This window comes from Amblyraja radiata, chromosome 29 (genome assembly GCF_010909765.2).
Source record: "Amblyraja radiata isolate CabotCenter1 chromosome 29, sAmbRad1.1.pri, whole genome shotgun sequence".
NCBI lineage: Eukaryota > Metazoa > Chordata > Chondrichthyes > Rajiformes > Rajidae > Amblyraja > Amblyraja radiata.
Genome location: NC_045984.1, coordinates 9,035,866 through 9,063,265, shown reverse-complemented (window position 1 = coordinate 9,063,265; position 27,400 = coordinate 9,035,866). Strand labels below are relative to the sequence as shown.

General features: G+C 41.3%; 1 protein-coding gene across 2 annotated transcripts in view; it reads right to left on the bottom strand.

Moving 5' to 3' along the window:
• The window catches only part of LOC116989290 (insulin gene enhancer protein ISL-1-like), a 183,811-nt gene that overhangs the window by 124,083 nt on the left and 32,328 nt on the right, over nucleotides 1-27,400 (bottom strand). For both annotated transcript variants that reach the window (XM_033046515.1, XM_033046514.1), the window contains one exon: nucleotides 22,406-22,456. In XM_033046515.1, the coding sequence (XP_032902406.1) occupies nucleotides 22,406-22,421 (16 nt within the window). In that variant the 5' untranslated portion in view covers nucleotides 22,422-22,456. The remainder of the gene's footprint in view (nucleotides 1-22,405; nucleotides 22,457-27,400) is intronic.

Genomic DNA, 27,400 nt, shown 5'->3' with positions numbered 1-27,400 from the left:
CAACCTGTGTGTTTAAGCATTGCCTACATGGAGAACTGGAAACTAATTTTGCAATCTCAATGAACGATTGAGTCTTAAAAGGTGTGTGAGGGAAATTCTACTATGTAGCGTGTAAAAAAAAGTCCACAATGTGTTACAATTTCCAATGCATAGGATGATAAGGGTAGATAGATGCAAATGCTGGAGTAACTCAATGGGTCAGGCACCATTTCTGGAGAAAAGGAGTTGGTGACGTTTCGTGTCGAGACCCTTCTTCAGATTGAGAGTCAGGGGAGAGGAAAACTAGAGGTATGAAAAGGTAAAATGAGGGTAGAATGTCCCGATGTTGCAAAACATCACCTAATCATATCCTTCAAAGATGCTGCCTGACCCACTTAGTTACTCCCTCACTTTGTGCCCTTTTTTTTGTTAATCAGCATCTGCAGTCCCTTGTGTCTAAGTTATTTTGTTTTCCTAGTTTAAGTGTATGTGTCATGTTCTATGTTTTAAAGCAGCAAGCCTCATTGTTGTGCATAGTTTTATGCAATTATTGTTCTTTGTTCTTTGGCACATGTGAACATCGCTGGGACATTTAGTTTAGTTTAGAGATACAGCGCGGACACAGGCCCTTCAGCCCAACTAGTCCGCACCGACCAGTGATCCCTGCACACTTACACTATCCTACACACACCAGGGGCAATTTTACACAGACACCAAGCCAATCACCTACGTACCTCTGCGCTTTGGAGTGTGGGAGCAAACCGAAGATCTTGGAGAAAACCCACGCGGTCACGGGGAGAACGTACAAACTCTGTACAGACAGCACCCGTAGTCGAGATCGAACCTGGGTCTCCGGTGCTGCAAGCGCTATAAGGCAGCAACTCCACTGCTGCGCCACCGTGCCGCACCAACTATTTTATACTTTTTCTCTTTCTCTTTGCTTGTCATTTTTAAACACAAATAAAATCGGTCACTCTGAGTTCCATGGAGACCATTAGAAGTGGAACAGCAGCGGTAATTAGAAGTTAGATCTCTCTATTGGTTTCCAGGTGATCTCCTCTCATTGATTTCAAGCTTGTTAAGGCTAATAAAACCTTGACGGTTGCATAACCAGGGTCGCACTGAAATGGGTCTCCAATGAATTCCACTTAGAAGTCTGGAATTTCCTCAACGTGACTCTCTGGAGAAACACATTATCTGCTCAGCAAATAAATGAGCTGCCTTAAGAGTACGTGGGGCGTAAAGCAAGTTGAATTTATAGCCACAATGCCACAAGCCTCCTCAACCTTATGAATCTATCCAGAGTGTTGGTACTACTGCAGAAGTGCATGGGTCACGGTTGCAAAGCCTAGAATAATAGCTGGAATATACTTGCGAAGTGAGGGAGAGAAGATTGAGAGACAGAAAATAGAGAGAGGAGATTAATGAAGGTAGGGCAGTGGATGTTGTATACGCAAATTTTATTAAGGTTTTTGATAAGGCTTTTAATCAAGGTTTGATATACCCTATAGGTATCTGTCTGTCTGTCTGTCTGTCTGTCTGTCTGTCTGTCTGTCTGTCTGTCTGTCTGTCTGTCTGTCTGTCTGCGTGTCTGTCTGTTTGTCTGTCTCTAAAACTCTGATCTTGTTATCTTTGATACCTCTGATCTGGTTTGTGCTTTTTTTCTATTTGCGCAAAAACGGTATGCGATAGCTCTACAATTTTTCGCCAGCTCACTCACCGTTCTCCTGTGTTGTGAGTGCACCAAGTTTCTTCCAATCGGTGGCATAATGTAAAAGTTAACGAGGTTTCAAAATCTTAAAAACCTTGCGTGTGCAGAACGATCTCATCTCCTGCCAGTCAGTGCCGTGCAGATTAGTCCCTTCTCCTGTCACTCCGCAGATCGGTCCGCCCATTCCTGCACCATCACGTCTTTACTGGAGTTGAGAGACGCTCTGGACGGCCGGCCGAGGTTTCCAACCGGACACAATTTTCGGAGGGACCGGAAGCGGCCCGGCGCAGAGTCAGAGATGTTGCCAAACGGAAAGCAGAGACTCTGATCCCGGTGGTGGAGAACGACCAGCGACCAGCGACCAGCGCCCGCTGTGAGTCCCCATCGCACCTCCAGCTCCAGCCTCTTCCCCTCTGGTCCCCCTCGCTGGCTCCTGCCCCCCTCCCCCGTGATACCCCCTTCTCTCCCATGACTCTTCCCCGTCTTTTCTCTGAGCTCTCTACCCCCCCTTCCCCCCACAACCCTACGCCCACACCCCCCTGCCCCCACAATCCTCCCCACAACCCGCCCGCCCGCCCACACACCCATCCTCCCCCACAAACACCCCGCCCACACACACCCCCCTCCCACACCTCCCCCCGCACACAGCCCCCCTTCGCCCAAACCCCCCCTCATCTCCACACCCCTCCCCCCACAAACACCACGCCCACAGCCCCCCCCCACCACACACTTCCTCTCCCCCATACCACCCTCTCCCCCCGACACCTCCCTGCCCACACACAACCCCCTCCCCTCCCACTCCACACCGCCCTCCGCCACACTGCCAACTTCCCTCCCCTTCCACACATGACGAGGAGGGGGAGGGAGTGCTGGGGGATGAGGGGAAATGAGCCACGTCTGTTCAGTTATGGGCTATGGGTGAGTGGTGGAATATTGCGTTGGGGAATGGATTGCGTTGGGGGACCAGGCTTCCCGTGTGACTGGGTCCCACTTAGTCTAGTACACAATAACATCATTGAACGTAATCAACTGAATATTCTTCATTAAAACGATATTGGGATAACTAATTATAAGGGACATAACCAGTAACCCTAATTCCTGCATAATTAAGAATTTTCTATTGCTAAGTTTATAAATAATTGGGCATGTCCAGTCAACCTAATTGTTTTTTTTGAAGAGTGTAAAGTGGTGGTCAGTAGCTTGTTTATGAATGTTATTTAGTTAATAACATTTCATTATTATTCATACAACCATTTAATAGAATTTCACTTAAGAAACTGGATGAAGCTCACAGAGCCGAAGGCTAATTATTAACTATCTAGGAAAACGGCCAAACAGCAGGGGCCAGAATGTGGAAAGTAGTCAGGTTTACAAAGTGACAGGCTGTTGTATCCCACATGATTTGCATTGGCGATACAACTGCACGGCATATTTCCAAATGGCTTGGCTGATGTGAAGAAACAAATTTGCCATTAAAACAAAATTAGACCACTTGTAAGCAATGTGAATGGAAGCATCAATAGACAATAGACAATAGGTGCAGGAGTAGGCCATTCGGCCCTTCGAGCCAGCACCGCCATACAATGTGATCATGGCTGATCATCCCCAATCAGTACCCCGTTCCTGCCTTCTCCCCATATCCCCTGACTCCACTATCATTAAACAACAGAGCCACTCGTAGATTAAACAAATTGATCAAACTGAATTAAAACATATATTTGGACAGATTTATTTGAACAGATGTATGGATAGTCTGGAGGGATAGAGACCAAATGCATGCAAATGGGACTGGCCCAGTATGTCATCTTGATCGGCATGGACAAAGTGGGCCGAGTGGCCTGTTTTTTCCGCAGTTCTCTACAACTGTGGCCTATGGATTACAGTGCAAGTAAATGTGGGCTATTTATTTTGAATGTATAATAGCTTGAGTGGAGAATTGTGTTAATAGTGAAGTGTATATTCAAAGACATTTGAGAATCTCTGTACATGGATCATTACAACGTATTGAATAAGTACGGAGTATAATCAAACCTAACAAAATGCTGTTTATAAAATAAATATTCCAAAAATATATTTTCCAAATAACTGGAACATATGGGGGTTAGATATTTGCCATAAAACATGGTTTAACAATACTTGAAGGATCATGTTCATTTGCGGGTAGAGTTCAGGTGTTTTCTGTGTTTTGCTCCCAATGCAGTTACAACTCTCGCCAGATGGTAAATTGCCCAGTTATTTGCTGCTCACAAGACAAGGGACAATCCAATCCAGCTAATTACTACCAATCACTCTACTCTCAATTATCAGCAAAGTAGTGGAAGTTGCTTTTAACAGGAACTTACCAATAACTTGCTCACCGATACCTGGTTGGGATTTCACAAACACTTCCTTGCACCAGAACTCTGCACAATTTTAGATTCATACTTCACACAAAGGAGGTCTATCATCACACCCCGCAGAAGATTCTCTGGGCAGTCCCCTAGGCCCAGTCATCTTCAGGTGTTTCATCAATTGTCTGTAGTTCATAAGGTCAGAAGTCGAGTTATTAACTGATGATTGCACAGTGTTCAATTCAATTCCTAAACAAATGAAGCAAGTTATGCATAACTGGAGCAAAATCTTGACAGTATTCATGCGTAGGCTGATAGATTGTAGGTAATATTCTGTTAAACAAAAAGCAATGACCATCTCCAACAAGCGGATGTCTATAATCACAGAGTCTCCCATTATTAACATTTTAGGGGACATCACTGACCAGAAACTCAACATGACCAGCTATATTAAATAATGTGAGTTCAAATACTGATATCCTGCACTGAGTGTCTCATATCCTATCAACACACAACCATTCCATCTACAAGTGTGATCTCAGAATGTGATGGAATACCCCTATCTTGTCTTGATGAGTGCAGCGTCAACAACACTCAAGAAGCTTAATATTAGTCAAATATAACTAAGTCAAAGCAATCGAAGATAGACACAAAAGGCTGGAGTAACTCAGCGGGACAGGCAGCATCTCTGGAGAGACGGAATGGGTGACATTTCAGGTCGGGTTGGGTCCCGAAACGTCATCCATTCATTCTCTCCAGAGATGCCGCCTGTCCCGCTGAGTTACTGCACCATTTTGTGTCTACTTTGGTTTAAACCAGCATCTGCAGTTTTTTCCTGCACAAGTCAAAGCAGCCCGCTTGTTTGAAGCCCCATCCACCATCTTCAACATTCATTCTCTCCATCGCCAGTATACATTGACTGTAGTTCGTGCCATCCACAAAATGCACCAGTTACTTGTCCAACCTACCCCAAAGGCACCTCACAAACTCAAGACCAGTACCACAAAAATTGCCTAAGGCAGAAGGATCTTGGGAATACCACCTCAGACACGTCAAGCAGCATACTGTTCTGAAAATACCTTTGTTATCACTAAGTCTAAATGTGGGTGTCCTTTCACCAAAAAGACCTAGAGAGATTCATCAAAGAGGCTCACCACCACTACTGAAGGGTAAATGTGTATGGACAGTTGCTGTTTTTGCCATTATTGCCCTGATATTGGAAAAATGAATGTGAAAAAACTGATCAAAAGTACCAAAAACACAATCTTCAACAAATCTTGAATAACTCTAATTTCTCTTGGAACTCTTCATATTCCTCACACTTTACTCTCCATACTCTCAAGATTAGGAACCAAAACATACATATCTAATACACTGTTTATGAGGAAGGCATAAGAACTCAAGCTGTCCAAAGTAAGAAAGTTGTTTCAATATATCAAACAATTCATGATAGTATGGAGTTGGGAGATTCACCATTACAGTAGTTATGGTGTTTCAATGGGCAGACGTGAAGCAACAGGCCCTGAATTTAGAGTTGAGAGCAGAGAAATTAAGGGTAGATAATGCTGATCATTGAGTATAAACTGTATAGTATTTACAGTGGGAACAATGCAAAATGGCGGCTCAAACCTACTCTGGCTCTATTAAAAACCTTGGTATTTATGGTAAATTTTGTGAGATCTTTAGTTATCATGTAAGGGAATAGAGATGTTCTTCAGGGTAAATTGTATTGTTAAAATTGTCGCAAACCTTCTGCTTGAATCTCTGGCCTTTGCCCAACCTTCTGCTATCAAAACCTCCTCTTGCTTGTGTCCACCTTTTACCTGCCATGCTTTGTCCTGCCTCAGCTCTCTCCTAGCTTTCTCCCCCCCCTCCCCCACCCCCTCCTCCCTTCTACCCATCTACAATCAGGCTGAAGAACGGTCTCAACCCGAAACATCACCTATCCATGTTTTCCAGAGCTGCCTGACCCGCTGAGTTGCTCCAGTACTTTGTGTCCTCTTGTGTAAACCAGCCTCTGTAGTTCCTTATTTCTTCAATAAAATTGTTGAGTGGAAACGTGTGCCTATACAAAATAAAGTCATACTCAAATTAAATAAATGTAATCTTACTTGAAGTGATAGGTTCAAATATCGGCGAGGCCAAACGTAGACTGGGTGATCGTTTCGCTGAACACCTTTGCTCAGTCCTACCTGAACCTACTTGATCTCCCGGTTGCTAAACACTTTAATTCTCCTTCCCATTCCTGCACAGACCTTTCTGTCCTAGGTCTTCTCCATTGTCAGTGAGGCTAAATGCAAATTGGAGAGCAGCATCTCATATTTCGCTTGGGCAGCTTACAGCCCAGTGGTATGAATATTGATTTCTCTCACTTCAGGTATCCCTGACATTCCCACCCAAGTCGCACCAGCTTCTCATTTTCACCCAACAAACAGCTAACGGTGGCCTGTTTCCTTTATCATCATTACTTTTTTGCATTTATTTTATTCATTGTTCTTTATCTCGCTACATCTCTCATTTCCCTTATCCCTAACCAGTCTGAAGAAGGGTCTCGACCCGAAACGTCACCCATTCCTTCTCTCCAGAGATGTTGCCTGTCCTTCTGAGATACTCCAGCTTTTTGTGTCTATCTTCAGTTCAAATACATATGCCGCTTTGACATATCTTCAGAAATGAAACATGAAAAGTACTGAATTTGTACTGAAGATGAAAACTATTGAAGAACCACTTTAATCGACACCCTCAGAGATAAAGTACAAGCTCAGAACCAAAATCCAAGTGTCAGATGATAACACGTGATTAGAAAATTATGTTGAAGTAGTTTTCTGAAAATGATCACTGTGGGACAAGTTCATATGCAGTTTAACAGACGATTCAATTCAAACCTATTTTTAATAAGATGTAGCATTTGCCCATGCATGTATAATTTCTGCATCAACAGAGGTGGTTTTCAAAGACATTGAAGAATCTTGGCTGCTGATTAATGTCAGCATTAATATAGTCTACTTGGACAAACTTGGATTGTTTTCTCTGGAACACTGAAGGTTGAGGGGAAACCTGAAAGAATTATATAAAATGATGAGAGGCATAGATAGGGTAGACAGTTAGAATCTTTCTCCCAGGGTGGAAATGTCAAAGCCTGGAGGACATACAGTAGCTTTAGGGTGAGAGGGGCAAAATTTAATTGCAAGTTTTCTTACGCAGCGGTTAAGAAACGTGCTGCCAAGGTTGGTAGTGGAGGCAGATATGATTGTGGTATTGAGGCTTTTAGATAAGCACATGGATATATATGCAGGTTATGGCAGGATAAAGATCATGATCTGGCACACCGCAGGCTCTCCACTCTGCCAAGGACCACTTGGACAATAAAACCACATATGTCAGGCTGTTGTTCATAGACACCAGCTTGGCATTCAATACCATCATCCCCTCCAAACTGTTACCAAACTCACGGAACTTGCTACCTTGTGCATTTTTCTGTAACTGGATCCTCGACAGTCTCATAAACGATCACAATCAGTACGAACTGGCAGCAACACTTCCTCCTCGATAACCATCAGCACAGGGGCAACTCAAGGCTGTGTGCTCAGTCCCCTGTTCTACTCACTCTATAATCATGACTGTGTAGCCGAACACAGTACCAATTCCATCTTCAAATTCGCTGACGACACAACTGTTGTTGGACGAATTACAGATGTCGATGAGTCAGAGTACAGGTGAGAGATTGATCGACTGACCGAATGGTGCCAGGATAACAACCTTGTTCTCAACATCAGTAAAACCAAGAAACTGATTGTTGACTTTGGAAGAAGAAGGCTGAAGATCCACAAACCTGTGTTTATCGACGGGCCAGTAGTGGAGAGAGTCAAAATCGTCAAATTCCTGGGACGTGCATATCTCTGAAGATCTGGCCTCAACCTAGCACATTGATGCAGTCCTAAAGAACGCTTCATAATCAAGGTCTCTACTTCTTTAGAAGACTGAGGAAATTTGGTATGTCAACGAATACTCTCTTGAACTTCTACAGGTGTACAGTAGACCCTCGTACCCTGGGTACTTACTTCCCCACCATCGAAAAGATCAACAAGAGTTGCTGCCTCAAAAAGGCAGCCAGCATCATCAGAGACCCACACCACCCTTGCCACACTCTCAAATGACTCCTTCCATTGGGAAGAAAGTATAGGAGCCTGAAACCCGTCCAGGATCAGGAGGAGCATTGTTTTTGTCTTTGCAATATATACTTAACATCTTTTTTGGTGTTTATTATGGTGTTTACAGACTACCATGTTTACATATCTTGCTGCTGCAAGTAAGAATTTTGTTACCCCGTTTTGGGACAAATGACAATCTTGACTCTTATGACTCTAGACTCTTGCATTTGAGATTAGTGCATTATGTTTGTCACAGACATTGTGGGCCAAAAGGCCTGTTCCAGTGCTGTACTTTTCTATGCTTTTTGTTCTAATGGCAAGCAACAATAGCGAAGGCAGGAGCATTGATACTAAACATGTGAGTTTGGCAAAGAGGCAAATGTGTGAAGTAAAGTGAATTGCAATGATCATCCTTAACAAGTATTTACATTTAGACCAGTGCAGTGCTTCATCTACAAAAATAGGGCATACATCTTCATGGTTTTAAACCAGATCCATGATTGCAAGCTAGAATAATGTCAGCCAAGCAGATCCCTACATGATAACAGAAAAAATGGGCTTGTATAATATTGAAGTCAATGTGCACCCTGAAGAGCAGAGCTTAAACGGTATAAATAAGCATGTGGAAGAAATGGAAAATTCAGCGATATAAGGAAGGGAGTGAAAGTTAATGATTATGTTTTGATTTGAATATCAATACAATTGCTGATAGGGAATATAAGCATCAAGAAGTCCAGCACAGAGACATTAAAATGCTCACTGAATCTGTATACTGGTGAGACACTGAAATCCTTGGATCAGATTAAATGTGCAGCTTCTTATATTGGTCAAAAAGTGAAACTCTCATTCATAATAGCTGACGATATAAACCTTCTAAAAATGTGTTCAAAATTAAAAGTGGATTGGGACAATGTCTTGAGTGTGTGCTCTTGAGAACCAGAAGACATAGTTTTAAGGTGAGGGGGGAACCTGAGGGCTAACTTATCTATGCAAAGGGTGGTGGGAGTATGGAACGAGCTGCCAGCAGAGGTCGTTGAGGCAGGTACTATCACAACATTTAAGAAAGATTTAGACAGGTACATGGATAGGACAGGTTTAGAGGGATATGGGCCAAACGCAGGCAGGTGGGACTGGTGTAAATGGGACATGTTGGTCGGTGTGGACGAGTTGGACCGAAGGGCCTGTTGTCACACGTATCACTCCATGACTCTATGACTCTATAACCGATTGAGACACTCCAGTGTCTTGAAAAGGTAGTAAAGTTTGGGATTAAATATTCCAAAAATGCTCAATTTTAAGAAGAAATAGGCAAAATGGAAACAGGCCAGTGATCAATGTTGGTAATTAAATATTGCAGAATATTTAACTTTTCGAAGAGATAGTCAAAAAATAAAATGTAGATGGGATAGCCCTGACAGTAAGGATGGGGTAAATGTGGTGAAGAGAAATTATATTAGATTAGACAATTGGGGGGAAAGTTATTTTGGATGGAGCTAAGAAACCCAAGAGAAGAACATATTTGTGTGAGAATACCAAAACACGTTGGTGTTCAGAGGAATTTGGGTATCTTTGTAAACGCTGAAAAACAGGCCTGGCAAGCTTTTCAGAAGCAAATAGGCTTTACTGCAAAAGGATGTGAGTGAAGTCACCTTACTAAAGTTACAGAGTTCAGTGGGACAGTATCTGGATGATTGTGTACAGGTTTGGTTTCTCTACCCTAAGAAAGATGTGGTGTCAATAGAGGGAGTGCTATAAAAAATCACCAGATTATTTCCTTAGATGCATGTTTGCTCTGTGAAGAGAGATTAGACAAACCAAGTTTACATCCACAGTGTAGTGAAACTTTGGACTTCTCTATCCAACAGTCATAATATTTTGAGGGAACAGATTGTTAAATAAGTGGTAACCTGGACCTGAGAGATCTGAAGCACAGATTAAAAAGGCAGGGGGATTATTTTGAACATTTATAAAATATTTTTTTTAATCCAAAGCTAGAGTACTGAAGTGAAGGCTTCGGAGAAAATGAAGAAGAGGTTTGTGAGAATAGTTTAGTTTAGAGAATACAGCATGGATACAGGCATTTCGGCCCACTGAGACCATGCCTTCCAACAGTCATCCGTACACTTGTTCTATTTATCCCACATTCGCATCCTACTCACTAGGGGCAAGTTGTAGAGGTCAATTGACCTACAAACTTGCAATTCTTCAAAGTGTGGGAGGAAACCAGAGCACCCGGAGAAAACCCACGCAGTCACAGGGAGAACGTACAAACTCCACATAGACAGCACCCGTTGTCAGGATCGAACCCGGGTCTCTGGCGCTGTGAGGCAGCAGCTCTACCAGCTCTGCCACTGTGCCACGCTAACTCCAAGGATGAAAGACTTTAGCTACATAGTGAACTAGAGAAGCTGTAGTTGTTGATCCTGAAACGCAGGTTAAAAGGGGTATATAATAGTGGTATTATAAATTATGAAGGGTGTAGACACAATAGACACCAACCATTCCCTTTGGTAGAGGGGGCAAGAACCTGAGAGCATTGAATAAAGTTGAGTAGCCAAGAAACCAAGGTTTAGCATGGATTTTTTTTTAATGTAGCAAATGGTTAGAATCTGTAATGTTCTACCAGGCTAGCAGTGGAGATAGATTAAATCATGCTGCTCAGAACTGGATAGGTACTTGAAAATAAGAAAAAAACCACAGGCTAATAGGAAGAGGACAGGGCAGTGGGTCTATTTGCAATTAGCCATTGAATTGGTTTGTACTGAGCCAGCATGAACTCGATGGACTGAATGGGCTTGCTCCATGCTGTAATTAAACTGATTCTGAAAAGGTCGTTGATGAAAATAATCATGACTAGAACTATTTAAATACAACAACATGGCATCTTATTATAAGCACTTTGGGATGAGAATATAAATGGAATATCCTCATTCTCATGAATATTTTATGTTATTTTTAATCTTCCACTTAAAGGCCTAAAAGATATTTAATGTAACTTTGCCACTCATAATTAAAATGCTTGGTTTTAAATACCGACGTCTCCAACATCGGTATTTAAAATGTCAAAGACACTGTCAGGGATTGTGAAGTATTATTTGGGCTTTAGTGACTCAATTATCCCAACCAGTAATGGCAGAGGTGGTGGTTCATCTCAGGCAATATGCTAATCTTTGATCATACTTCCTGTTGTATACCACAACGGCTAACCTATTGATACGTGTAAAGAATGTTCTTGCCAGTACGAGAGGCTATTAGACATGCTGCAACCGAGGTGATGCTTGTAAAAGAAGTCTGTTAAAAGTTAATTTGGGACAGGTGCATTTTTGCAGTTTGATGTTTGGGAAGAATGATGACGGTTTTAACTGCACAGTGCATTAATTTATTATTTTAACTCTATCCCTTAAGTAGAAGATTAACGAGGTTATCAGGGCTCAGCTTCCTGCTGACTCAACTCACTGAGCCCTCAACAATATTTTTGAGTGTTTTCTCTCCAGCCACAAGGCGTCTTGTACTATCTTGGTTGATGCTGAGGGATATGAGACAAATGCAGGCAAATGGGACGTGCAGATGTGGCTTCTTGGTTGACATAGATGAGTGGGCTGAAGGGCTAGATTCCACGCTGCATGACTATGCCCCATTTTCTAACACCTTTAGACTTTACTTTAGACTTCAGAGATACAGCTTGGAAACATGCCCTCCGGCCCACCGAGTCCGCGCCAACCAGCAATCACCTTCACACCAGTTCTATCCTACGCACTAGGGACAATTTACAATTTTACCATAGCCAATTAACCTACCAACCTGTACGTCTTTGGGATGTAGGAGAATGCTGGAACATCCATAGAAAACCCATGCAGTCACAGGAAGAATGGACAAACTTTGTACAGACAGCACCCGTAGTCAGAATCAAACCCGGGACTCTGTTGCTTTAAGGCAGCAACTCTAATGCTGCACCAGTGTGCCACTCTTTAACAATATTATTCATGAATTTGCATTTTAGTTAATCCATGACTACATTCTCAGTGATAGTTGCTCCAACACTCAATCTCTTCCTTGGGAAATCTATTCAATGTACTTCGAGACTGCGTAGAACAGGGTAATTAGAAGTGATAGCTCAGCCATCTCGGCTCAAGTGATAGAAGGGAAAATTAAATATAAACCTGTATTCTACCTTTCCATAGTAAATCTCATGAGAAATTACATCCACTAGTTGTGTAGTGCACATGATGAAATTTAACCATGAATTGAACAATATGCAGAGTGCTGGAGGAACTCAGCAGGTTCGGCAGCATTTGTGGAGGGAATGGACAAGCAAGGATTTGGGTCAAGAACCTTCTTCAATCAGTCTGAAGAAGACTCCTGACCTGAAATGTTGTCTGTCCATACCTTCCACAGATGCTGCCTGACTTACTGAGTTATTCCAGCATTTTGTGTTTTGCTTAAGATTCCAGAAACCACAATTCCGTGTGTAATCATGAATTGGATTCACTTTTACTATGATGGCTGTATAACCAACACGGACATGTCAATTAATGACCGCCACATTTTCTGCCTGGTTAATTGTTCATGCCCATTTTCACCCTTCCTCCGCTCTCTTACTAGAATCATTTTGTTACAGTTCTACAGGCATCAGCTCCACCACAATGGGGGACTCCACCCATGTCAACACTCAGAGAGGGTGCATTTATCAACTACAAGAGACATCTCACCTTTGTGCTCCGTCAAAATGAACATGTTTTAACTGTCTACTAAGACCTAAGGCTGGTGATCAGAACATACGAATGGGAAACAAGGAGAAGCCATTCTGATCCTTGTGCATGTTCTGCCATTCAATGAGATCATTAATTTGCACCAATCTCATATGCCTTCATTCCCTTCACAGCAAATAATCTATCAGAGGCTGTCTTAAATATATTCAGTGACAACCCTCTAAGCAGAGAATGTGAACGATTCATTACCATTTTGGCGGTCGCAAGTACGACAACTGAGTTTTTCAACGTATTTTATTCACAAAATAACTTCTCAGTTCACAGGTTCTCACAACATGTCTGGCCACAACGATGGTCAGCATTGAACTGCCGCACGAAAGCAAAACCGCGCGAAAAACCAGCAGCCCCTCCTGAGTCACGTGACCGCGGCTTCCGAACGCCGGGTTCGATACCTGCGTGCACCAGCAGGCGCCGCTACACCATTTTACCAATCATTTTAAAGGACATTTGGACAGACATATGGATAGAATTTGTTTATAGGGCTGTAGGGCAAATGCAGGCTAATGTGACAAGCTTATATGCTAACTTGGTCAGCATGAATAAAGTGGTCAAACGGCCTGTTTCCGTGGTGTACGGCTCTATGACTCTATGACCACCAGGATGAAGAAATTTCTTCTTATCTCAGTCCTGAATGGCTCTCCCCTTATTTTGAGAGTGTGAACCCTGGTTTAGATGCCCCAGCCATGGGAAACATCATACCTGCCTCCTCCCAATCAAGCAAGCCAGATAAAAATTGTGTCTATTTTTATGAGTTTGCATCTCCTTATTCTATCTCAGTTTGCTTAATATTTCCTCATGTGACAAACCCAGCAATCAAGGTGGAAAGTAGTTATTGGGAAACAATCTCTCTTTATCCCATGAGCTCTTAAGTTAATTGCTGTGTCCCTCTCACCACAAGCTGAATTCAGCTGACTGCAGACCAGTGATCAAACCAAGGACCTTCTAGGCTTGTAGAATTTTTTTGCTTGTCCATCCAACCAGCTGGGTCACTGAGGAAGATTCTCATGGCTCTCATTGTCAGGACATTTACACAATGTTTTACTCCGAAGCAAAATTAATTTGCGTGAGGTTTCTTTAAAATGACACACTGTCCAGAGTTTCGGTTTTTGGTTTGTTCTATTCTTTGTGAAGAACTCATAGGGGAAGGGGGTGGTATATGGGTGAAGAAGGGAGAGGTATTTGGAGGAAGGGAGTGGGGAGGGTCATGTAGTTACCTATAATTGGGAAATTCCGTTGTGTTGCAAACTACCCAGTCGGAATGTGAAGTTTTGCTCCTCAACTGAATTGCCTGCATTACGAAAGCACAATAATGGTTAAATAGCAGGTTTAGACATCCTGAGGAGGTGATAGGACTTAGATCCTGCAGATGTCATGTACAATGCTGAGCATAATCACTGGAGTCTAATTATACCACAGCATCTGATTTATGAATCACGAATCCTATATCTTGAATATAGCCACTCATAAAGAAGGTCTATTATCATAGTCATGCAAATGGTGTAACTTAGCAATATTGTGGTAATTAGTCCAACATGGTAATTTTTTTCCAAAGCTATATTGAACACAGATATTTCCTCAGCTGGTTGGATTCACAGATGCGCTGCGTTTTTTCTCCACAAAGCACTGCAGGTTTGATTGAAATTTTATTGCTCCAAATGAGACTCGAATACATAAACTTAATTTTAAGTGCATAAAATTTACTCTAAAAGCTGTACGAGTCGACAGCTATTTTGATAGATTATCGCGAGGCATATCTGAGGAGCAAATGAGAGATGGAGAGCAACAATTTCATGACAGCGTGATTGCCATTGGAATAATTAATTGCAACAGTAAAATGTATTTCATTAAAACAGGCGAAAGTTTTTATTTCATTTTGGTAGGATCTATTACTTTTGGTCCTTATACGTAAATGTTAATCTTTTTTAACGCAGTAAAGTAGCTGATGAATAATTTTAATCACAAGCCAGGGCACAGAACCAATAGAATTGTTTCTGCATAAATGTTCAACTCACTCCAACAAAGATTGTCTGTCCTTTCTGCTTGCTCCAAGTTTAATGCGTTCAAAATGGCCAAGTGAGTGCCTGCTGGAAATGTGCACAGAAAGATTCGTCAAGTTGAGTTTATTGTCATATGAAGAAATACCATGAGGTACAGGTACAATGAAACTCCTGCTTGAAGCTGCATCACAGGTGCATGGACTCAGACAGCACACAGCAACATAAATTATTCATACATTATGCATAAATTCCACAAGAGAGTGAAAAGAAAAACACTGTGCAAAAAACAAGACATTACTGCGATAAAAGACCAATGTAGTACCAAAGTGTTCCGCAGTTTCCTGTTGTCAAGGTAGAGTTAAGGTTGGGTAGGTTGGTTTAAGAACCTGATTGTTGGCGGAAAATAGATGTTGCTGAACCTGGCGCTGTGGGACTTCAACCTCGAACCGCAGCAGTGAGAAGGGTGCACGGCCAAGATAGTGGACACCTTTCATTGTAGATGCCACCGTCTCATGTAGATGCTTTCAAAGGAGGGAAAGGCTGTGCTTGTGATGTACCGGGCTGAGTCTAGCACCCTCTCAGCCTCTTGTGTTCCTGTGCCTTAGAATTGCAGTTCCATGCCATGGTGCAACTAGTCACAATACTTTCTACGATGCATCTGTAGATGTTTATATTCATTAAACATTATTCATTAAACTTTCATACGGTAATATTGACAATTGGAGAATTACATTGAAAAGCTGAACAATTCAAGAACACCATGCAATAACACAATATATTTTGCATGATTAAATGTCCCAAGGAGTATATTAATCATCATTTGCATTGAGTCATACAAATAGATATCATGGTAAGTGAATAAAAGCTCGGTCAAAAAAGATAGGTTTTAAGGAGCATCTTAAAAGAGGGGTAAGAGGTAGAGAAATAGAGAGCTATCTCCAGAGTTTAGGATCTAGTCATTTTAAGGCATGGAGGGAGAAGACCATGGTTCTTACAGAAGAAGCCAGAATTGCTTCTTGCTAGGTTGCATTTCAGGGTCCCCACAAGCTGAAGGGCATCCACTGAGACCCATTGATAAAGAAGAGCTCACTGGTCCACCAAACAGTTAGCTGCCACTGTAAAAATTGGCCTTCTATAGTGCATGTAGTTCAAGGTTTTACATGCTGTACAATCCATCTGACTCCTACATAGACATCTGTTTTGGGCATTCTGCCTTGGCATTACTTTTGGGGATGGGGACCCTAATTTCAACAGCAAGTAATGGGATGAAGACTGTTGTAACTGGCTGCTCGGGGTTAGGTGAAGGTGGAGCTGTAGATTGATGGGAAGAAGGGAAAGGAAAGGTGAACGGGTTAGTGGACACTCCTGATTGCACAAGTGGGAAAGCTGGTTCACAGGTTTAGGAAAAATTGTCCACCTCGTGGTGCGATTGGCCAGAGGGCGAGCAGGGAGACACAGCGAGAAGTATGTGACCTACCTGAGAAGCCTCCCAGCACTAGAATCCATGGGCTGAATTTACTCAGGCTAACAACTTAAACCAACAATGAGGCAAGCTTAACTCATACTGGGAAGTCTTAAATTAATGCATGAGTAGTTGAAACTCACAACTGAGCATGGAGTGCAAACCATTGAATGATTTTTGCAGCTGTCTACACTCCTCCATGTACAAAAAAATCACGGACTATGTGCCATTTGCAATGTCCACATTTCTCTTCTGTTGAAATGGAATCATATAGCAGGTAAAAACATGACATCACAAAGACTCTCAGGAAGAGATTAATTCTCAGTTGATTGGGCTATGGTTGGCTTCAGATTATAGTGGGTTGGAAATCTGTTCACACAACTCCAAATAAATTGAACTGTAATACTAAAAAATAGGTTAATCAGTTTGGTGCATTGCATATATTTTATATGTTGTCCCGTAATGCCCATTGGGAAAAGGACACAAAGTGGAGGAATTCAGCGGGTCCGGCAGCATCCCTGGAGAACATTGATAGGTAATGTTTCGGGTTGGGACTCTTCTTCTTTCCTTCCCTTCTTAGGAATTTCCGGAATTGCCGATTGGGAAATTTGTCTTCTCATTTTTTTAGCAAAATTTTCATTCATCCATTTTTCATTCCGTTTTTCCCAGAGTAAAATTCCCTCAAATATTTCAGCAGTAGGACCAGATGCAAAATTTATTCACCGATGAATTTTTAACCTGAGTGATCTGCGTTTAGTTCAGTTTAGAGATATAGTGCAGAAACAGGCTCTTCAACCCACTGAGTCCACACCGACCAGCAATCCCAGCAAACTAACACTATCCTACATACACTAGGAACAATTTTACATTTATTTTACATTTATACCAAGCCAACTAACCTACAAACCTGTAAGTCTTTGGAGTGTGGGAGAAAACTGATCTCGGAGAAAACCCACGCAGATCACGGGGAAAACGTACAAACTCTGTACAGACAAGCATCCGTAGTCAGGATCGAACCCAGGTCTTTGGCGCTGTAAGGTAGCAATTCTACCACTGTGCCACCATGCCGCCTAGTTTCTAATTACCCAAAGAATAACCAGTCCTGTTTGAAGCTTTGAGGCGTTACTATTTAAAGGGTCAACATTCAAACAGCATTCTTTGCCCTCACTGCAACTGGAACCTCCTGCAAGTTCACATTTTACTTATACATGAGGTTTGATTGCTCTGCCCATGGAGGTCAGGATTATCAATACCGCCCTGCAGCATCATTCTGCATCTAATCTCTGCCACATCTCACAGTTTGCTGATCACATAAGGGAGGTCACCTAATCTATATGAACAAGAGATTTTTACTTCATCCCACAGCAGAAAACAGAACAGATATGTACATTTATCTGTACACTCCAGTCCTTCTAGATATCTTCCTGGCAACCTCCAGCCAGGAGCGCCTGATTATAGCCCTGAAGGGTTTACACATCACTCATATGCGCGAGACATGCTGCATGTGAGCCCCATTATTGAACATCCTGTCCAGCACTGATACCAAGTCAGTTGGCAACTGTTAAGAAAAAATGCAGAGCTAAATTTTCAGGTCAAAGTACCTCCCAACAGAATGCTATAGAAACTTTGAACAAAAGTTTTATCAAATTTGGTTTGGATGCAATTATGAAACCAGGCTACTATTTCATTGAAACAAGGAACCGCAGATGCTGGTTTATAAAAGTACACACACAATGCTGGAGTGGGGTGGAAGATTGCAACCTTCGCATGGTCCGCCCTGTTTCGACGAATGTTATCAACCCGGTGTGCACAATCAAATAAGATCAAATAGAACAAGTTGTCCTACAACTTTAGGCTGTGCACGCCATACGCAAAAAGAAGAAAGTGCTGGAGTAACTCAACGGTCAGGTATCATCTCTGCAGAGCATGGATAGTGGTCGTTTTCGGTCAGGAGTTTTCTTCAGACTCTGAAGAAGGTTCCCGACCCGAAACATCACCTATCCATGTTCTCCAGAGATGCTGCCCAACCCGTCGAGTAACTCCAGCACTTAGTGTCTTCTTGTTACGTTGTTTGTGGTAATCCTTTTAACAGCAACCAAGTAACTGTATCTGAATAGACAAGAATAAAGTTATGCACAAATTGGAATTTTGGGAAATAAATATAATGAAGTAGGTATGTTGCAAAGCCTACCTGAAGCGTCGCTGAAAATCTGTCGCTGCGGGTGTGCGCGATTTTGGCGCCGTTTAGAGGGGGGCGGGTTTAAAACGCGATTTTCTCTAGGCTGTTCAAATCGAAGATGTTCAGCCGAGTTAATTATTAACGAAAAATCGCTGGAAGACCCCGTCGCAAAAGCTATTATTAGTTTTAAAGGCCTCGTATAATAGTTGTAGTAGTTTAAAAATCAATCTCTAAACCCGCGACCACCGGCAGCTGTCAGGGTCGCATAGAGCAAATAATAGAAGGTAGGCTGCTCAAGTCGCAGCTGATCATGGCCAGGGACAGACTCTGTAGTCAGGATTGACACGGGTGTCTGGAGCTGAAAAGTAGCAACTCTACCGCTGCGCCATCGTGCCACCCCATAACTCCAGGGCAAAATCCAAGGCAAGCCATGTCTGGTCACTTGCAATTGATGCAATGACCATGACTTAACACGGTCTTATCAGTATGACTCTCTTGAAGATAAATCTCCTCAAAGTCTGACTATTTTTGAAATCCTGATTATCAAGGGCATCATAGGTTATGGGGAGAAGGCAGGAGAATGGGATTGAGAGACAATAATGGATCAGCCATGAACAAATGGAGAGCAGACTTGATAGGACAAATGGCCTAAAAAATCTGCTCCTATGTCATATGATCTTATGATTTTTACATTAAAAAGGGCTTCTTAAGATCCCTTTATACAAAGTTTAATATTGCGAGTAGCTCATTTTGGGCCCATTATATCCCGCAGTATTTTTCTGGGCATTTGAGGGCACAAATCTACCGCAATGTGAACGTTCTAAACCAGCGCGTTCACAGGATCCCACTAGAAAGCTGATTTAAAATGGACTTTAATTTACAGCAATTAAACACTAAATTCCTTCCATTTGGCCTATAAATTAATGTAAATGAGATTTAAAAATCATGTTTTATTGTGAATTATTTATGAATATTATTTGGACACTTAGGCTATTTAAAAATGTTAATCATTTATTAAGAAATGGATAGATGTTTAGATCTAGTAATTGAAGTTTGAAATTAGCTACACTTGGGTAACTAACTAATTATATGCTTTAATTTCAGGTTATCCAAGTAAGATTATTTTATATTTGTTTCAGAATGGTTCAATCTACGGTAACTGAAAATTTCATTCAGTTCTCTTAATTTTTAAGAAGGTTATGGGCTTTTGACTGTCCACGATCACAGCTTTTTTGTTATGTCCATTGAAAATCAATAGGGAACAAGATGCTAATTTCCGAGTATGTAAATGGCCATAACTTGAGATATGAAAGTGAATTAGGTGTCAAATTAAATTTATTTTTATGCTTTATCTGATGGGATAAATTACAGACTTGATTTTTTAAATCTCAAAATTTTGTAACATTGCTAAATGAAGGTTCATCAGACTGACTGTTTAATAGCATGCATTGTTTAAGAGGCTTTTAGAGAGGCACATGAACATGTAGAAAGTTTGTGTGCTATCCAGTCAAATCATACTATACGCAAGTACAACAGTTAGTGCAAAGAGAAAAAATATTAGAGTGCACAATATAACATTACAGCCTTTTAGCTTTACAGTTACAGAGTAAAAGTCTAAGGTCTACAATGAGATAGGTTGTACGTTCTTGATTACATCCTAGCTTATGGGAAGACTGTTCAGTAGTCTGCTAACTGTGAGGAAAAAGCCGTTCCTGAGTCTGGTGGTACATACTTTCAAGCTTTCATATCTTCTCTCCTACGGAAGAGAGGATCACCAGGGTGAAAAAGGTCCTTGATTACGCTGGCTGCTTTTCCGAGTCAGCCTGGCGTGTGGATGGAGTCAATATTGGGAAGGTTGGTCTGGGTGATGGACTGGGCAAGATCCATATCTCTCTGCAATTTCTTGTACTCTCCAGAGCTGTTGCCAAACCAAGTTGAAATGCAGCTGAGTGGGGCTGAGGGGCATGTTCCTTTGCTGTTCTCTGTTCTTTGTTTGCCTATGATCTCAGATGTAATATTAATACTTATGTAATAATCACACAGCGTGGATCAGCATTAATTAAGTAGGAGCATACAAATAAAGCTGAGGCAAGCAAAATTCGAACAAGACCAACAATTGTCCTTTATTCCAAAGAAGGAAAATTGAGAAATAGCTGACTCGGAAGAGAACAGCGTTGGTTTGGCAACTGTGCTTCTCACAATGATGTATGTTATCAAGGTGGAACGCTGCAGACCACAAAGAATAGGGAACTGATGAACTTGAACTGAGTTCAGCAAGTGAAGAAATCCAATGGAAGCAGATCGATTAAGCAGTGATTTTGCAGTTTCATAAATTGTTTGGATTGCTAAGCAGTTTACCAGAATAAAACAAGTATAAAGATTCTTTGTTTCTGAGCAGGTGATTCGATGGAATGCATGCACGCAGGTCGAGAGTTCTGTTTCCTTGTCGGCTGCACAGAGATGAGTTTGATACATGGCACAGGGTTATTTTGCTACCATTTACCACAATGTTTATTGTTTTTCCTGCAAACGTTTCTATGTGGAGTTTATATATCTATTGAAGTCTTCAAGCATTGGAAACATCCTCGAATGGGAGAGGAGCCTGCAATACCAGAACTGTGTGCTGGCATAGTTGTGGTCTGAAAAGTCAAGGTTTAATATTGATTGGAGTTTCCACTGCATTGGTTGATAAACACACTCATTCTATTTCTTGTATAATAGCTATTTCTTTTGCAGGTTTAGCATATCCATGTAGGCCAAGTCGAGTTTATTGTCATATGCGCAAGTACGGTGAGATACAGGTACAAGGGAAAATCGTGCCATCTTCCGAAGGCAGCATCTCATGTAGATGCTTCTTATGTTGCAGAGGGTTGTTTCTTGAAGGACCGGGCTGAGTCCATCACTCACTGCAGCCACTTGTATTAGATTTGCCATACCAGGCCAGGACGCAACCAGCCAGGATATTTTCTACAATACATACTTTATAAGTTTGTTAGAGTTTTCAGTTTCATGCTGAATCTTTTTAAACTTCTAAGAAAGTTGAGGCATTGGTGCGCCTCCTTCATGATGCATCCATGGGCTGGGTTCAGGACAGGTCATCCGAGATGTTAACACCAAGGAATTTGAAGCTGCTAATTCTCACCACCACCGACCAACCAAGAAAGCTGGTACTTGATCTCCCAACTCCTCCTTTCTAAAGTCAATGATTAGTTCCTTGGTTTTGTTAACTTAGAGTGAGAGTTTGTTGTCGCGGCACCACTCAAGCAGATGTTCTATCTCTCCTGTACGCTGACTCAACATCAACCATGATTCGGCCAAAAACCAGTGGTATCATTGGCAAATTTATAGATAGCATTGGAGCTACACAACCACACAGACATGGGTGTCAAGAGGGGCGAGCAGAGGGCTCTGCAGCCTTGAGATGCACGTGTGTCGATGGTCAGTGAGAGGGAGTTGTTGTTGCCAATCTGCAATGATTGAGGTCTGCCAATGAGGAAGTCAAGGGGAGGGGAATAGATACAGCGGATGGAGATCTAAGAGCAATTTCAACCCCATTTTCATTCCAGGTATCATGAAGAATGTTAAAGATGTTATCAACTTCTTAAGTGAACATACTTGCAAATGGATACAGCTTTCCTCTCTCGCTGTTTTAACTAAACCATTCATGATTTTTTCAACTCTAAATTTCAACTTACATTGTAAAATATTAAATGGAATATCTCAGACTGTCAATTTAAACCTTTTAAGAATAGGGATTACTTACAAATTATAATTAAGGTAATGCATTCAGAACCGAGAGAGCAAGAGTAATGTCTGAAAATTCTTACTTGAGATTATAGCCATCCATCTCCCCAAAAATGTGGTAGTTTACAGGATATCTGTAAAATATAGATCCATCAAATGTTATGAAGCAGACTGCAGGAGTAAGATTAGGTGGAAATAATCAGCCAATAAAGATGATTGTGAATGTAACAAGTGGTTCGGCATTAAAACCTTTATTTGGCATTTTAAATAATGCTCCCAAAAATAAAATTAAAGAATTCTATTGCAATTTGTCTTTGTCATTATTTGGGGTTTTGTTTTGTAATCTAGTGAAGTCTCACTTCTAATGTGCTTGCTACCCAAAAAAATGTGTTAATTGTGCCAAGTGAGATGATGATAATAAAACAGCTGTCACTCCCACAAAACGGCTCCCTGAGGACATTGTTTGATTATAATTTTAAGAACTATTATGTCATAATTATTCATTTGTTTGCAGAGATTGTTCCTATGATTTTGTAAACATTATGATTATATTACCAATTTAAAGGAAAGCGCTACTCCTTGGAGAGCTGCAGGTACAGTATAACTGCATCTGGCTTGTAGTCTGCAAGGAATTGAACTCAAAGGAAGGTATCTATGATTACCTTGATCCCAAACTGTGATGCTCTGCAGTCAGGACAATAAAATCAAACATCCCTACTTAGGTATTTTTTACGGCTTGAAGTATAAACGTAAAAACCGCAGTAAATAATTTTCGAATAGTGAAAAATGTAGAGATAAATGTCTTAACTTATAGCATATCATTAGCTATTTTATGGATAGTTCTTAAAGCCGTGGGTACGATTGCAATTAAATAACTGCATGCAGTTTTTTAGAAAGCCTTTTTTGCTCCTATAACACTGCTTAATTATGAATTACAGTGGTAAAATATAGTCGATTATTTCAACATTTGCCTTTCTGCTACGTTAAGGAGTGAAGATAATAAAATAGAAATGGTGCAATTGTACATGATTTTAGTCACAATTAAATATTTAAAAATCAATTTTATTAAAATTAAGAGCAAAGTAAATTCAAGCAATCATATTAGGTGTTCACGCACTTTTATCTAATGTGGTACTTTGGTTGAAAGTGGTATATTTTAGTATTTAGCATTACTGGCACAATGTATCACAAATGGGAACTGATTATCAGGAATTGGAACATGGACATCATTTGCACTCTTTGCGATTTTCCATCATTAATATGCTGAACACCAAGTCTGCACTGCCAATGCACACGCAAGAGACAGCAGATGCCAGAATCTTGAGCTAAAAACAAACTGTTGGAGGAACTCGGTACTTTTGAGTTACGTTTTCTGGAGATTTGATTTTTCATCAGCTTAGATAGTGCAGCTAAATCAATGAAATCATTGCATTTGTGTGAGCAAAGGTACTGGAAAGGTATGTAGGTTCATAGATATATACAGCGATTAATAGGCTAACTGATAATTAGTCGCTAACCACTGAGTAAGGTAGAAAATAGCTTCTGAAAGATGAAGCAAAATAAAAATACTGCAGAAACTCAGCGGGCCAGGCAGCATCTGTGGAGGGAAATGGACAGATGATGTTTCGGGTCAGTATCCTCTGACTAATGTAGTAGAATTTGTTTTTACTCTGTTTGTGGAGACATCTGCACCTGGAACACAAGATACCAACTTCCACCTTATTTTATTAGAGTCATTGAGAAATGCAGAACAGAAAGTGGGCCTTTGGTCCATGCCAACCATCAACCACCCATTTAGACCAATCCAACCATAATCCCATTTTTTATTGTTCCCACAAACCATTTAATTTTTCCAAGATTCTACCGCTAACCTACATATAAGACGATGAATCTGTTAATTGGCAAGTCTTTGGGTTATGGGAGGAAATCAAAGGCGGAAACCCACACAGTCACAAGGAGAATGTGCAAACTCCACACAGACACCAGCCAAGATGCAGATTGAACCTGGGCTCCTGGCAATGTGAGGCAGCACCTCTACCAGCTGTGTTACTACGCAACCAAAGCAGGGGCAGGCGGAACGATGTGGCTGGCAGCTGAGACCATTTTGTTTTAGCTGGGAATTGAATCTAGGTCTCTGACACGGGAGTGGGGATTCTATCTCTCAGCCTCATTGCTGACTATTTTATTCTGCTGTGCATTGCCCACGCCATGTTTCCTCAACTTCTTTAGAAACCCAGATGCGACAGATTAATTTGTAAATCTCATACTATTGAAAAAACAATTTAGTCCATTTCCTAGACTCTCCAGCTCCGTGCCAAACCTCGACTGAACATCAAATGTTAGATAGCCAGCATTTTCCTATATATTTGACCCAGTATTTCCAAAATAAGGAACATAATGATGTGACTAACGCTGCACAACTTCATCTTTCAGAAGCTATTTTCTACCTTTACTCAGTGGTTGGTGACTTATCAGTAAATTTATTTCAGTATTGTATGACTCTATGAATCTATGTAGTTTCTTTGTACCCTTGCACACACAAATGCATTGCTTTTGTTGATTAGCTGCATTATTTACGCTGATTAAAAATCAAGTCACCAGAAAACTCAACTCAAAATTACTTTTGATTATCACCTAATCCTCATCTCATTAGAGTGTCTCCCCATTTATCTTCCTGCCCCCCCCCCCACCCTCACATAAGTCTGAAGAAGGATCTCGACCTGAAACTTCGCCTATTTCCTTCGCTCCATAGATGCTGCCTCACCCGCTGAGTTTCTCCAGCATTTTTGTCTACCTCCCCATTTTTCTTTGTTAGCCCACTGAGTCCGCGCAGACCAGCGATCCCCGCACACTAACACTATCCGGTACACACAAGGGACAATTTAAAATTCTCCCAAGCCAATTAGTCTGTAAACCTGTACATCTTTTGAGTGTAGGAGGAAACCGGAACACCCCGGAGAAAATCCACGCAGGTCACGAGGAGAACATACAAACTCCGTGCAGACAGTACCCGTAGTGAGGATCGAACCTGGGTGTCTGGCGCTGTAAGGCAGCAAGGCTGCGCCACCATAAATTGTGTTCTTGGTGCAGAAATCGCCAAACAGTGCAAAACCCTCAAAGTTAGAGGGCAGTACATCCATGATCTCCCTGCGCCTGCATGGATTTCCTTGGGGTGTTCAGAACATGCTTGTGGGTTGTTTGGCTAATTTGCAAGTGTAACTTATCCCTAGTATATTGGTGGTGGTATATTGAGGGTGGTGGTGGTATATTGAGGGTGCATGTGAAAGAGAATAGATTACAAGGAAATATATGGAGGAATGGGTTTGATGGGAATACACTTAGAACTTAGACTCAGAGGGCTGAATAGCTTCCTTCTCTGACATTAGAAAACGGGAAACCCATCCTAAATCCTGTAGTTTTAGACTCCCCTACCCTGTGGAAAATACTGTGGCTATTCACCTAATCTATATCTATGTCATGTCCTGATTGTATTAATTTCCAAGGGTCACCCCTCTCCCCCCCACTCCCCCAAATCTCTACAGTTTCAGTACCCAGCATTGCCCTGCCTAGCCTAACAACTTAAACAGTTGAGCAAAACACAAAATGCTGCAGGAATTCAATGGGTCAGGCAGCATCTGTGGAGTGTTCTTATCATAGAGGGGGAACAATGAGATAGGGCTTGAAAAAACTTCTTCAATGTAGGTATACTTTGAAGAGATTTTGCAGTGCAGCTGTAAAATGGAGTCACAAGAAAATATACAGGGCGTCACAGTGGCACAGCGATAGAGTTGCTGCCTTACAGCGCCAAAGACCCGATTACGATCCTGTCTTTGGGTGCTGTCGGTTTGGAGTTTGTACATTCTCCCCATGCCCTGCATGGGTTTTCTCTGGGATCTCTGGTTTCCTCCCACACTCCAAAGATGTACAGGTTTGCAGGCTAACTGGCTTGGTAAAATTGTAAATTGTCCCTATTATGTGTAGTGATACTGTTAATGTACGGGGATCGTAGGTCGGTGCGGGGTCCGTAGGCCGACAAGCCTGTTTCCGTGCTTTATCTCTATAATAAGCTAAAGATGCTGGAGTCTTGTACAAAACTCAAAGTGCTGAAGAAACTCAGTGGGTCAGGCGGCATCTGTGGAGTTAGTTCTCTCCAACAGTTTGTTGATGATTACTATTTTCATGAGTGCAATATGTATTGGCAACGGCCATGTGTAGTTGATGGCATAGAGAACAGGGCTAGATGAGGGTGACCTATTAGAAGAAAGGCATTGAAGTCTATCTTATAACATTACACTATTTCATGATTGATTTATTTATCTGCTTTTTTGAAGGAAATCTAAATGGACAGTAAAGAATGAAACAACTATATTTTTCAATGCATCATACTGTTAAATTTTGAACAACTTTCTCATGATATTTAGTTTCACTAAAATCCTATCATTGGGACAGTAAAATCCAACAGAGAACAAAAAAATTAATCATATGAATAGCTGTATGCATTAACATTACATGGAACTTAAATGGTGTTTAAATAGTGAGAATATAAAATAATGCAATGTTACCATACTATTCCTTCATTCAATATCCAGTTTACCTTCTGTGGTAATTCATTGACTATATGTTAACAGATTTTATAGATATCTTTTGTATCCCAGGAATGGTCATATTCTTACGCTAAGTCAATTAACTATTTTAATGCTTGCCTTGAACAGTAGAAATCATTTGAGCTCAGCTGAAAGGAACAGGGAGAATATCATGATCACTTCCTCTCAGTATGGAGGTTAAATTGGTTAGCAGGGTGTGTCAGTAAATGGTGTGGAACTAAGCATTACCACAATTACATGGGTGTGTAACTTGCAATGAAAACAAGTCATGCTGCCCTGTTCTTACTGTTACAATAGGTAAAATCCACACGTCTTCTGGATTAGACACGTGTATAGTTAAATGCAGGAATCTACACACTACTGCTCGTGATTCCCTCATCCCCCAAGGCTGATACGCGGATGTCTCAAACAAAATCAGCGGGAACAGACAGGAACTTAAAAGGTGCAGAAATGTATTCTTTGTTATTTACTGTA